This window comes from Phyllostomus discolor, chromosome 5, assembly GCF_004126475.2.
Source record: "Phyllostomus discolor isolate MPI-MPIP mPhyDis1 chromosome 5, mPhyDis1.pri.v3, whole genome shotgun sequence".
NCBI classification, from domain to species: Eukaryota; Metazoa; Chordata; class Mammalia; order Chiroptera; family Phyllostomidae; genus Phyllostomus; species Phyllostomus discolor.
In genome coordinates this window covers 106,306,264-106,320,668 of record NC_040907.2, presented here as the reverse complement: position 1 = coordinate 106,320,668, position 14,405 = coordinate 106,306,264, and the positions used below count along the sequence as shown (strand labels likewise).

At 39.8% G+C, this 14,405-nt stretch overlaps 1 protein-coding gene across 6 annotated transcripts in view; it reads left to right on the top strand.

Moving 5' to 3' along the window:
* Positions 1-14,405, top strand: part of MARCHF8 (membrane associated ring-CH-type finger 8) — a 175,643-nt gene that overhangs the window by 54,800 nt on the left and 106,438 nt on the right. For 5 of the 6 annotated variants that reach the window (XM_036026690.1, XM_036026691.1, XM_036026688.1 and 2 more), the window contains one exon: positions 13,797-13,976. In XM_036026690.1, coding sequence (XP_035882583.1) covers positions 13,875-13,976 — 102 coding nt within the window. In that variant the 5' untranslated portion in view covers positions 13,797-13,874. Of the gene's footprint in view, positions 1-13,796; positions 13,977-14,405 lie in introns of those variants that run through there. The other variant, XM_036026689.1, reaches the window with a different exon arrangement.

Here is a 14,405-nt window from a genome sequence, read left to right as displayed (position 1 = left end):
TTTTACTTTTTTAAATTGTTTGTCAAGTACGGTTGTCTCCATTTTCACTCCACCAGTCATGCCCACCAAACCTATGCCCACCAAACCTATACCCACCTCCAACCGTTGATCCTAACCCTCTTTGGCTTTGTCCATGTGTCCTTTATACATGTTCCTGATAACCCTTACCCCTTTTCTACGCATTACCTCCTCCCACCTCCCCACCGTTTATTATCAGTTTGTTCTTTATTTCAATGTCTCTAGTTATATTTTGATTACTTGTTTGCTTTGTTGACTAAGTCCCACTTATAGGTGAGATCATATGGCATTTGTCTTTAACTGCATGGCTTATTTCACTTAGCATAATGCTCTCCATTACCATCCATGCTGTTGCGAAGGATAGGAGCTCCTTCTTTTTTTCTGCTGTGTAGTATTTCATCATGTAAATGTACCATAGTTTTTTAATCTACTCATTTACCGATGGGCATTTAGGTTGCTTCCAGGGCTTGGCTATTGTGATTCTGCTGCTGTGAACATTGGGGTGCATAGATTCTTTGAATTGGTGTTTCAGGATTCTTTAGGGTATACTCCTGGAAGTGGAGTGGCCAGGTAAAAAGGCAGTTCCATTTTTAGTTTTCTGAGGAAATTCCACACTGTGTCCCACAGTGGCTGCACTAGTCCGCATTCCCAACAGTATACTAGAGTTCCCTTTTCTCTACAACCTCGCCAGCATTTGTTGTTTGTTGATTTGTTTATGTTGGCCATTCTTACCAGTGTTAAAAGTATCTCCCTGTGGTTTTAATTTGCATCTCTCTGATGGCTAGTGATGCAGAGCATCCTTTCATATGTCTGTGGGCCCTCTGTATGTCCTCCTTGGAGAAGTGTTTGTTCAGGTCCTTTGCCCATTTTTTAATTGGGTGGTTTGTCTTCCTGTAGTGGAGTGGTGTGTTCTTTATATATTTTTGAGATCAAACCCTTGTCCGAGGTATATTGGTGAATATGTTTTCCCATACAGTGGTTCTCTTTTCACTTTAATACTGTTGTTTTTTTTTTTAGCTGTGCAGAAGCTTTTTATTTTGACAAAGTGCCATTTGTTTATACTTTCCTTTATGTCACTTGCTCTAGGGGATATATTGGTGAAAATATTGCTGTGTGGGATATCTGAGATTTTCCTTCTTATGACCTTTTCTAGGACTTTTATGATTCACGACTGCGACTTATACTTAATTCTTTTATCCATCTTGGGTTTATTTTTCTGTATGGTGTAAGCTGGTAGTTGAGATTCATTTTTTTGCATTTAGCTCTCCAAATCTCCCAACACTATTTGTTGAAGAGGCTGTTTTTACTCCATTTTATGCTTCTGTCCCCTTTGTTGAATATTAATTGACTGTAGAGACTTGGATTTATCTCTGGGCTCTCTTCTGTTCCATTGATGTGTGTGTCTGTTTTTATGCCAGTACCAGGCTGTTCTGATTACAGAGGCCTTGTGTTATAGTTTGATATTGGGTATTGTGATCCCTTCTACTTTGTTCTTTCTCAAAATTACTGCAGCTGTTTGGAGTTGTTTATGGTTCCATATAAATTTGAAATATTTGTTCTATGTCTGTGAAGTATGTCATTGGTATTTTAATAGGGATTGTATTTTGCCTATAAATTGCTTTGGGAAGTATGGCCATTTTGATGATGTTAATTCTTCCAGTCCACAAACACAATACATGCTTTCATTTATTTATGTCTTCCTTAATTCTTCAGTGTTGTGTAGTTTTCTGAGTACAGGTCTTTTACCTCCTTGGTTAGATTCATCTCTAGTTTCTTTATTTTTCTTGTTGCTCTGGCAAATGGGAATTTTTCCTGACTTCTTTTTCTCATATTTCATTGTTGGTGTAAAAAAATGCCTTTGATTTCTGTATATTGACTTTGTATCCTGCTGCTTTGCCAAATTCACTTATTAGGTCGAATAGTGTTTTGGTAAGGTTTGTAGGACTTTCCATGTACACTCTCATATCATCTGCAAATAGTGACACTTCTGCTTCCTCCTTTCCAATTGGGATGCCTTTCATTTCTTTTTCTTGTCTGATTGCTGTGATTAGGACTTCCAGTACTATGTTGAATAGAAGTGGTGAAAGTGGAAATCCTTGTGTTATTCCTGATCTTAGTAGGAAAGTTTTTAGTTTTACCCCCATTGAATATGATGTTGGCTGTACGTCTCTCTCATATGGCCTTTATTATGTTGAGGTATGCTTCTACTCTCTCTTTGCTGAGTGCTTTTATCATAAATGGGTGCCGTACTTTATCGAATGCTTTTTCCGCATCTGTGATATGATTTTGTGATATTTGTCTTCTCTTTTGTTTATGTGATGTATTATGTTTTTTGACTTGCAAATATTGTACCATCCTTGTTGCATCCCTGGGATGAATCCCACTTGATCGTGGGGTAGGATCTTTTTAATGTATTGCTGGATGCAGCCTGCCAATATTTTGTTGAGGATTTTAGTGTCTGTGTTCATCAGTGATACTGGCCTGTAGTTTTTTTTTCTTTGCTGTGTCTTTATCTGGTTCTGGAATTAAGATGATGCTGAGTAAATAGAAAGAGCTTGGGAGTCTTCCCTCTTCTTGGGTTTTTTAGAATTGTCTGTGAAGAATAGGGCTTAGTTGTTCCTTAAATGTTTTGTAAAGTTGTCCTGTGATACTGTCCCATCAAGGTCTTTTGTGTGCTGGGAGCTTTTTTTTTTTTTTAAGATTTTTATTTGTTATTTATAGAGAGGGGAAAGGAGGGAGAGAAACATCAGTGTGTGGTTGCCTCTCATGTGTCCTCTACTGGGGACTTGGCCCACAACCCAGGCATGTGCTATAACTGGGAATTGAACCAGCGACCCCCTGGTTTGCAGATCAGCACTTAACCCACTGAGCCGTACCAGCCAGGGCTGCTGGGAGTTTTTTGATTACTGCTTCGATTTCATCAGTTGTTGTGATGTGTTCAGACATTCTGCTGCTTCTTCATTCAGCTTTAGAAGATCAAATTTTTCTAGAAATTTGTGCAGTTCACCCAGGTTGTCAGATTTCTTGGCATATAGTGTATTCATAGTAATTTCTTAAAATTCTTTGTGTGTCTGTGGTATGAGTTGTAATCTGTCCCCTTTCATTTCTGATTTTTTAAATTTGGTTTCTCTCTTTTTCTTGATGTATCTACTTAAAGGCCTGTCGATTTTGTTTATCTTTACAAAGAACCAGCTCCTGGATTTATTGATCCTTAGGATTGTTCTTTTAGTCTCTGTGTTGTTTAATTCTGCTCTGATCTTGGTTATTCCCTCCTTCTACTCACTCTGGGCCTTGTTTGTTGTTGTTGCCCCAGTTCTTGTAGATGTAGGATTAGGTTGTTTATTTGAAAGTTTCTTTCTCTTTATGTAGGCCTATATTGCTATGAACATCCCTCTCAGGATTGCCTTCACTGTATCCTTTAGTTTTGGACTGTTGTGAATTCATTTTCATCTGATTCCAGACACTTTTTGATTCCTTCCTTGATCTCATCCTTAACCCATAAACTGTTTAATAGCATGCTATCAATCTCCATGAATTTGTGTGTTTTTGAGTTTTTTTCTTGTGGTTGGTTTCTAGTTTCAGGCCTTTGTGGTCTGAGAAGATGCCTGATATGATTTCAGTTTTCTTGAATTTCTAGTGGCTTGTTTTGTGTCCTATCATGTGGTCGATCTCTGAGAATGTTCCATGTGCATTTGAAAAGAACGTGAATTTTGCTTCTTTGGAATGAAAAGTTCTCTATACATAGGGTAAGTCCATTTCGTCTAGGACATTGATCAGTCTGCAATACCATATTTGATATATTGTTTGGAAGATCGATCCCTTTTTGACAGTGCAGTGTTAAGATCCCTTAGTATATGTATTGCTGTCAATATTTTTCTTGAGGTCTTCATAGATTTTCGTTACATATTTGGGTTCTCCTATGTTTGGTGCATATATGTTTATAATGTTTATGTCCTCTTGGTGGATTCTTCCCTTGAGTATTACGAAGTGTCCTTCTGTGTGTGTTTTTATGACCTTTGTTTTGAAGAATATTATTTTTTGAGTTATGCTACCCTGGCCATTTTTTTCCTGTCTATTTGCTTAGAATATTTTTTTTTCCTAACCTTCCCTTTCAGTCTGTGTAGGTCTTTTGTTGTGAGGTGGGTCTGTTGTAGGCAGCATACATCTGGGTCATTTAATCCATTTACATTTAAGGTTATTATTAATAGGTACTTATTGTCATTGCACTCCCTTCAGACCTGTGTTCTTCTATCACTCTTTTTGTTTCTTTTCTTAATGCAGTCCCTTTGGGATGTCATACAGTGCTGGTTTGGGGGATACACATTCTTTCAGCCTTCTTTTGCCTGGAAAACTCTTTATTTCGCCTTTTATTTTAATTGAGATCCTTGATGGATAGAGTAGTCTTGTTTGCAGGCCCTTGCTTTTCATTACTTGGATTATTTCTTGCCATTCCCTTCTGACTTGTAGTGTTTCTGTTGACAAGTCAGCTGATAGCCTTGTCAGGGCTCCTTTGTATGTTACTTCTTGTTTGTCCCATGTTGCCTTTAAGATTCTCTCTGTGTCTTAGAATTTTGCCATTTTAACTATGATGTGTCTTTGAATGGGCCTCTTTGGGTTCCTCTTGATTGGGACCCTTTGTGATTCCTGGGCTTGTGTGACTTTTACTCTCATCAAATTAGGAAAGTTTCCCATCATTACTTTTTCAAACAGGTTTTCTATACCTTGCTCTTCTCCTTCTCCTTCTGGTATCCCTATTATATGGATATTATTACATTTAATGTTGTCCTACAGTTCCCGTAACTCCTCTTCATTCTTTTTGAGTCTTTTTTCCTTTTCTTGCTCTTTCTGGGAATTTTTTTTCTATCTTGTCCTCCACCTGGTTGATTGGATCTTCTGCTTCATCCAGCTTGCTTTTCATTCCTTTTATTGTGTTCTTTAATTCAGAAATTGCATTCTCCATTTCCTCTTGGCACTTGTTGGTAATTTCTCTTTTCTTTTTGATGTTGATATAGTTTATGCTATATCCCCTATAATTTTGGTAATTCTCAGTGAACTTCCATTGAGCTTCCTTATAACTATTATTTTAAACTCAATATCTGATAATTGACTTGCCTTTATTTCATTTAGCATTCTCTTTGAGGATTCTTCCTTTCCTTTCATTTGGGGTTTCTTTTTGTTCCCATTTTTTGTGAGACTCTTCTTGTTAGCCTCTGCTTCTTAAATTGATCTGTTCTGACTCCCTGACTTTGTGGTTTGTACTTTTATAGTAGGAGACCTGTGAGATTTAATTGTGTAGTCTCTTTAGTCTCCTGAACTTGATGCTCTTGGGATTCTGTTTATTTTGGCTCTCTGAATTTCATTGGGGTTTGATTGTTGTTGGGTCTTTCTTTGGTGGGACCTTCCCTCCACCTGGTTGACTGAGGATCATTCCACCCATCACGTATTGTATTTCTGGTGTGAGGGTACAGTCAATTAGTGCTGAAGCTGCTTCTTGTGTCTCTCTGAAGTTATAAGGGTTCTCTCTCACTATTGTTCAGTTGTTTGTTCTGGGTAATTTCTCCACAATTTAGGTGTAATTCCAGATTGGTCCTGGGAGGAGGTTAGTGTGGCTTCCTGTTACTCCTCTGCCACATGAATGAGTGGTAGATGAACTTCCAGCTGTAGGGTCTTCCTGTTTTGCCTTGAATTTTAAATGAAACCTTTGCTGAATAGAGCAGTCTTGTTTGTAGGTCCTTGCTTTTGATCATTTTGAATATTTCATGCCTATGCCTTCTTGTCTAAAGTGTTTCTTTTGACAAAGCAGCAGAGAACCTTTTGGGAGCTCCTTTTAAGTAATTGTTTTTCTCTTGCTGCCTTTAAGATTCTTTATCTTTAACCTTTGGCATTTTAATATGATGTGGCTTGGTGGGGGCCCTTTGGGTTCATATTTATTAGTGCTCCATGCTTCCTGAACTTGTGTTTTCTTTCTTCACCGGTTTAGGGAAGTTTCAGCTGTTATTTTTTCAAACAGGCTCACTATATCTTGATGACTCTTCTTCTTTTAGAACCTTTATTATGTGTATGTTGTGACGCTTGTTGTTTTCCCAGAACTCCTTAGATTCCCTCATTTGTTAAGATTCTGTTTTTATTTTGATACTCTGCTTCAGGGCTTACTGCTCTCTTGTCCTCTAAATCACTCATTTGATCCTCTGCTTCATATAACCTGCTGTTTTTTTTTAGTGTATTCTTTATTTCATTTAGTTTTTAAAATATATTTTATTGGTTATGGTCCTACAGTTGTCCCATTTTTTTCTCCCCTTTATTCCCTTCTGCCCTGTACCCACCCCTCCTACCATCATTCTCCCATCTTAGTTCATTCCATGGGTCATACATACAAGTCCTTTGGCTTCTCCATTTCCCATACTATTCTTAACCCCTCCCCTCCCCATTTAGTACCTACCATTTATAGTTCTTATTCCCTTATACCTTTTCCACTATTCTCCCCCTTTCTCTCCCAGCTGATAATCCCCCATGTAATCTCTCTGTTTATGAATCTATTCCTCTTCTAGGTGTTTGCTTAGTTCGTTTTTGTTTTTATTATTTTAATTTTGGTTGTTGATAGGTGTGAGTTTGTTGTCATTTTACTGTTTGTATTTTTGTTCATCTTCTTTATCTTACATACGTCCCTTTAACAATTCATGTAATAAGAAGTTGGTGATCATGAACTCCTTTAACTTGACCTTATCTGGGAAGCACTTTATCTGCCCTTCCATTCTAAATGAAAGGTTTGCTGTATAGAGTAATCTTGCAGGTAACTTGCCTTTCATGACTTTGAATACTTCTTGCCAGCTCTTTCTTGCCTGTAAGGTTTCTTTTGAGAAATCAGCTGATAGTGTTATGGGAACTCCTTTGTAGGTAACTGTCTCCTTTTCTCTTGCCTCTTTTAAGATTCTTTCCTTATGTCTCATCTTGGGTAATGTAATTATGTTGTGCCTTGATGTGTGCTTCCTTGAGTCCAACTTCTTTGGGACTCTCTGAGCTTCCTGGACTTCTGGAAATCTATTTCCTTTGCCAGATTGGGGAAGTTCTCCTTCATTATATTTTCAAATAAGTTTTCAATATCTTCCTCCTCCTCTTTTGCTTCTGGCACCCCTATGATTTGAATGTTGGGGCGTTTAAAGTTGTCCTGAAGGTTCCTAAGCCTCTCCTCATTTTGTTGAATTCTTGTTTCTTCAATTTGCCCTGGTTGAATGTTTATTTCTTCCTTCTACTTCAAACTGTTGATGTGAGTCCTGGTTTCCTTCCTGACACTGCTGATTCCCTGTACATTTTCCTTTATTTCACTTTTCATAGCCTTTACTTTTTTGTCTGTTTGTGGCCATACTGAAAACCATTTCTGTGAGCATCCTGATTATCAGTGTTTTGATGTCTACATATGATTGGGTGGCTATCTCTTCATTGCTTAGTTATATTTTTCCTGGAGCTTTGATCTGTTCTTTCATTTGGAGTATATATTTTTTCTTGGCAGGCATGTTACATAGTAAGGGGTGGAGCCTTAGGTATTCACCAGGGCAGGACAAGCCATGTTGTTGTGTTGTGGTGCTATATTGGGGAGGAGGTATCCTAGAAGGAACAATGCTGCTTGCTTGGCTCTTGCTGGCCTTCAGTCACTTCACCTGCTACCCACAAGCAAATTGGACCCTTCTGGTACTGATTTCCAGTGAGTGGATTTGTATACATTCTAGGACCCCATGGTTCTCTCCTATAATCTCTCCTGTGAGGGCGGGAGTTTCTCCTGCAGCCTCAACCCCCATAGATTTTTATAGTGAGCAATTTTGAAGCTTTGTTTCCCTGCTCTGGATCTCTGGGTTGTGTGGTCTGTTTTGCTCCCCAGTTGTTCCTCCTGGTTTATCTGCTCACAAGTATGGGACCAATTGATCTGCCAACTTCTGCCTTGTTGCATGGTCCACCAGCTGTTGCCTCGCTCACCGTGGTCCTACAACTACCATATTGCCATGAGTCCTCACCACCCTGGCTGCCCATCTCTGCCCCTCCTACTGGGTCTGGATGAATGTTTCTTCTTTAACTCCTTGGTTGTGGAGCTTCCATACTGTTCAATTTTCTGGCAGTTCTGGTTATTTTTTGTTTTTAAATTTGTTGTCCTTCTTTTGTTTGTGCTAGGAGGCAAGGTGTATCTACCTATGCTACATGTTAGCCAGAAGTCTCTATTTCAGTTATTTTTTCTTCATTTCTGTTTTTTTATGGTTTTATATCCTTTTTTAATGCTTGCCATCTCTTTGTTTAAGTTCTCACAGAGATTATACATTCTTCCCCTAAGGTCCTTGAGCATCCTTATAATTACGGTTTATATCTCTACCTCTAGTATTTTGGTTGCTTTCATTTAACTTAATTATTTTTCTAGGGATTTCACTTGTTATTTTGGTTACATTTCTTTTTATCCTTATTTCGTCTGCCATTTTGTGTTTGTCTCTGTTAGGTTGATCTGCTACAACTCCCAAATTTGTTATGAGGGCTTTCTTGTGTAAGTGCTTTGTTGGTCTCAGCAGTGCAGTCTTCTAGATCACCTAAGTGAGGTGCTTAGAAATGATTCTTGTGTGAGTTATGTGTCCTCTCCTGTTGTAGTTGAGTCGTGAATGCTGTTGGTCCATTCATGGGCAGAGTTAACACTCAGGCTGGCCAACTATAAGGATAGACCTTGTTCATCATATATGATTTGCTGTTCAGGGGCTGTCCCCTGAGGCAGCATTGTTCTCTGCAGGGTCTGATGTCTACCAGAGTCCCTCTTTGGCTGTGCAATTTTTGCGGCTAGTTGGGTCGGGTTCTGGTGTGGTTTGAAGCCCATCACTGTTTATGTTGGCCCTAGGTCTTCTTGGCCAGGGCTGTGCTATAGGTCAATGTCAAATGTTGTATGTAACCAGCCTTGGGATATCTGGAAGTACCATGCTATTCCCTGTTTGTAGCTGTGTCTACTGGCCCAGGGTGTGTATGGGAGGAGTTTGGCTGTGTATCAGGATCACCTTCCTGAAGTTCTGAGCTGGGGGCAGATCAATAAAAGTCCAAGGCTTTCTGAGTTGGTGCTCACCTGTTGGGTACTTTGGTTTTTCCTCAGGTTGCCTGTACTTCTTTCAGAGTCTTATGAAGAAAGGCTGCAGAGTGGGCCCAAAGCTAATCATGCCCCACTGACCCTTCCATACGGCTCAAGCTCTGTAGGACTGGGTGACCAGGTTGGGAGGACAGTACTAGTTTGTCCCATACTTGGGGGCAGTGTGGTCAGGCACACATGTGGCCCCTATTCCAGAGCCATACTATTCATTTTCTACTAGTCTCCAACTCTAGCTCTCCCAGGAGGAGTGTACCACAGGTTCAGGTTGGGTGCAGCCAACCGTCCCTACTGCAGGAGCAAGCTTGGTTGGATGGGTCCACCAGGATGTAGGAAACAGATTAAGACAGCCTTTTCTTGTTGGTGGCACCAGCTGAGCCACTGGAGGGGGCGAGATACACTTCTCCCTTCAGCTCTGTAGCCATGCCAGCTTGTGCCCTAGACTGGAGCTTTTGAGGGATACATGTCCAAAGGTCTTCTTTCTGAGGGTTGTTCCCTTCTCCTCTGCATAACTGAGCGCTCAGCAGGATGGGGCCAGCAGCCATTACAAAAACATTTCAAAGGCAGTGTTTTGTTGGGGGTGGCATGGGCCCATATGACGGGAGCAAGTTTTACATTTCCTACTAGCTCCACAGCCATGCCATCAGAGATTTTGCTGGAGCCACAGTCTGAAGGTGTTAGCTCTGAGCTGTGCTCCCTTTTCTATGCTGGAACTTTGTCTTGAAACAGATCAAGGCAGCCCTTCAGTGGGGCTGGTGAGAGCCCTTGGGAGGAGAGGGAACTGCTCATCTCCACCTAGCTTTGCAGCTACACCATTAGAAACATTGATGGGAGGGTCTGAGGAGATCATGCAGTTCCCAGCTCTGAGGTATTCCTCCTTACCCCCATGGAACTGAGCCCAGCAGGACTGGGCCACTGGGACTTGGGGGAAAAGATCAAGGCAGCCTTCCATCGGGGGTGGTGTAGGCCCATTGGAGAAGAGTAGGCTTCACACCTGTCCTTATCTCTAACTACACTGCCAGAGACAACCTGACAAGGGAATCTTCCATTGGAGGTTGCACCTATCAAACCTCCAAGAGTGAGGGAAGGTTGGCCCCCCTTCCAAAGCCACACAGTTCAATGACTATCTTGAGAGTCTGTTTATATTGGGTTGGCCAAAAAGTTAGTTTAGTTTTTTTTTTTCCATACAATGGCTCTAGTAGTGCTTGTCTTTAATTTCATTTGAAACTATTTTGTTAGATTGTATTCTGACAGCTCTAATATCAGCATACATTTAAAAGAAAGTATCAAAATTGGTGAATTTTTGTATAGCCATCTTAATATTGAAGATGGAAGAAAATGTGCAATATTTTTGGTGTATTATACTTTACTATTTCAAAAATGGTAAAAATGCATCTGAAACTCAAAAGGATTTGTACAGTGTATAGAGAAGGTGCTGTGACTTGTATGTGGTTTGCGAAGTCTCTTGGTAGTATTTACATTTTGGCCAAATAATTCTTTTCTGTGGGGCTGTCTTGTACATTGGAAGATGTTTAGCAGCACCCCTGGCCTCTACCCACTAAAAGCCAATAGCAGAAGATAGCCGACATACTCAAAATATCCAAATCAATAAAGTTATTAGTGAAAATGAAAAGAATGTGTCTTTTATTTTTTGGAAAAAAACAAACAAACCCAGAGTGGACTTTGTGGACAAACCAATAGTTTTTCTAGAAAATAAGCACACCTAAAGTTTCTGTTGGGTGCAGCCAGCAGTCCTTTCTACTGGACTTGACCTTGGCATGGTGGCGTCTCCAGTGTTCAGAGGACCATGTTAGTGCACTGCCACCAGCTGGTGCTGTAAGAATAGGAGTGCCTGACCCTGTAGGATAGGGACTCAGGGCAGGGACCTCAGTAGCTGACCCTGCAAATCTCTCTCTGGAGCCTGGCCACCCAGATCTTCTCTTTATGTCTTCTGTATGCCTTGCATCACTTTTCATCTACCAGAGCCCTGAGTGAGCACCCAAGAGTGAGCTCCTGTGCATTGGCCCTTTAGGAGAGCACCTGGGGTTCTAGCAGACTCCTTCCTGTTCCCAGCAGAGTCCCCACTGATTTTTACTGCCGGAGGCTATGCAGGCTTTTCTTTCTGGCCCTGGTGCTCTGGTTTGTGGATCCCAAAATGGATTGAGACCCCATGCTCCTCAGGAGGACTTTCGCAGCTGAGATGTCCTTCTCGCTGCTCAGCTGCCACACCTGGGAGCAGGGACTAGCTCTCTTTGTGTCTCCACCCTTCTTACCAGTCTCTATGTAGCTTCTCCTATAAATCCTTGGATAGAATACCCCTGTTCAGTTGTCCTTCAGTTGGTCATTCAGGTTAATTTTCTACAATTTAGCTGTAAAGCCAGTTTCTCAAGAGGAGTGTGTGTAGCATCCACCTTCTCTACAACCATCTTGGATCCCTCTTTAGTTTGGATTTAAAAGTTATTTTTATATTAAATATGCCTGGCATAGGAGAGGGGTTCATTTAGGCAAGCTTTCAGGTCTGTTACTTGGAGCTGTAAGGAGGGAGGTCTTTCAAATCTGCAGAAAATTAATTTGCAGAAAATTAAAGGTCTTTCCACATTTGTGTTTCTCTGGCAAACAGTTCTCCTCAGGTTTATCATGGTCTTGCAGCAGTGATACAGTAATGATGATTATGCAGTAAACACCAGAGGCAGGTATTGGTATAATATGTAGTGGGGATCTAGGCATGGTTAGTTTGACTAAGTATTCCAAGAAGGCACATGGAGTTTGTCATCTGTGAGAGAGACCTTTAATGCATTAGTGATACAAAATTGCTCACCACTGACTATTGCAATCTCCCAGAGGGTTAAGAACTCAGCAGTAAGTACATGCCTCTTATGTTGTGTATGTCAACACAAATATTCAGACCATTTGTGTATGGTGTGCCATCTTGTGCCCCCTTCATCAAAGGCTTGAAATATAGTAGGTGATGTATAATATCTAAACACTAAAATTTTATTTATTTATTATGACATCTAGACAGTAATACCACCTACTTTATTTTCCTGTTTTTTGGTTATCAGAGGTCACCTACCAATTATAAATCTAGATTTTTAAAAACAGAATACTCTTTATTTTAATTTTTATTTATTGATTTTTAGAGGGAGGAAGGTGTGAAGAAAAAGAAAAAAACATTAATTTGTTGTTCCACTTATATATGCATTCATTGGTTGATAACTTGTATGTGCCCTGACCGGGGATTGAACTCTCAACCTAGGCATATTAGGATGATGCTATAACCAAGTCAGCTACCCAGCCAGGGCTAAAACAGTATATTCTTTTAGCTCATTTTCTCATATGTGTTGATCCCTCTCAGTTTCTTATGCATTGCTGTTGCTCGTTGATCAGAGTTTTGTGAAGGAAATTCATTTTATGAGTCCTTTTGCTCTTCATCTGGGTTAGTAACACTGTCAGAAGTGGGACCAGCCTCACAAACACCTTACCTTTGGTGCAGAGCAGAGTTTTGGGAGAGGTGGAAGAAATAGCTGCCCATCAGATGTGACCTTAGAGTTGTCAGGCCCTGTTTAACCCTCCTTGCCTACCATCCCATCCCTGGTACACTGGTTAACAAATGAAAATCCCCAAATTAGAGATTCATTTTGGGGGGGGTTTAAGATTTATATTCTTTGTTAAAATTTTAACAGCATGAAATATGACTACATTAAACCTTATGGATGATTTGGATAATTTAATTGGTTTTGTTTGATACATCTGAGAGTTTGATACATCTCAGTGGGGGCTGGGGAAGAAAGAGAGGAAACATACATTCTAATTACTAGGCACTTTGGAGGAATGTAGGAGAAAACTGGAAAAAGAAGCTGGAGTGCCTAGGATCATTGAATATAGCAGATTCAGACACGGTTATTTTGACTAAGGGCAGCCATTTCATGGTCTCAGAAATGTCAATGACGATGTTCATCTTCCCTGAAAAATTCTTTAGAGCAGATGTTAACAAACCGCAAGCCCATGGATCAAATCTAGTTTACCATTTGCTTTTGTAAGTAAAGTTTCATTGGAACATAACCATTCACATTCATTTATATACTTGCCATGACTTCTTTCATGCTACAACAGCAGAAGTGAGTAGTTGTAACAAATCTGACCCACGATGCCTAAAATATTTAGCATCATATCTGGTCCTTTACAGGAAAATTTTGCTAACAACTGGTCTAGAGAGTCTAACCTTTTAGAAGATTATGCATAGGTCATAGGTATCTTAAATTTACTTTAGACTTCTTAACCTTTAATGCTACCATTATATGGACTCAAGGGCAGCAGTTTTAAGGAGAGATCACTGCTTATATCAGGATGAGTACTTACTCAGAAAAAAGTATTTCTATTAAAATATTCTTACACCAAAGGATAACACTGCTATGTTTAAAATCCAACTAGTCAATTTAAAATTAACAACTGATTATCTTTTACATGTACCTGATCCACCAGCCTCTTTTAGGTGCTTCCATTTTATCACATGAGAAAAATGTTATAATTTCCCTCACATTCATTCATTTTCCATCATTTTTGAAGACCAAGTGTTTGTCAGGCATTGTAACTTATTTAAATATAAAACCCTAACTTCACTGTTGGAAATGTGAAAAGTGTTTTAGCTAAGTTGTATCTTGTCTTCTCTCTCTCTTAGCTTTAAATCCATGGCCCAAAATGACTCTCCCACTGGACACTCTTTTCTGTAAAGACAATAAGGAGACAGGAGGCTGTGATGAGCATGCCGCTGCATCAGGTCTCAGCCATTCCATCCCAGGATGCCACCTCTGCTAGAGTCTACAGAAGTAAAACCAAAGAAAAGGAGAGGGAAGAGCAGGTAATGGGAGAACACCCATTTTACTTTCCTTATTTTTGTTATTTTCATTAAATATGATCTAGAATGATAAGTTCTAAAGATCAAGGTTTTCTCTGCTGGTATACTAAAAAGTCCAGGGTGTACTTAGATACTGTCTTTCTGTGGGTTCCTAGGTTTTCAGGTTTTGGTATCAATTTATTCTGTCATGGTTATGCATGACTTATTTATCTTCATTGGTTAAATCTACCTGGTTATGTCTGGTGAATCACTGAGGAAGTTCTTTGGATTCTCAGAATTATGATGCAAAGGATAAATTTATTTCAACAAAAATGTATGAATGCCTTGTACATACTAGTCTCCACTGGCTGCAGGAGTGTCATAGTTTATATCACAGACCCTATCTCTGCCCTGTATGGCTCTTGATTTGCTCTAAAAATGAACTATGCATTA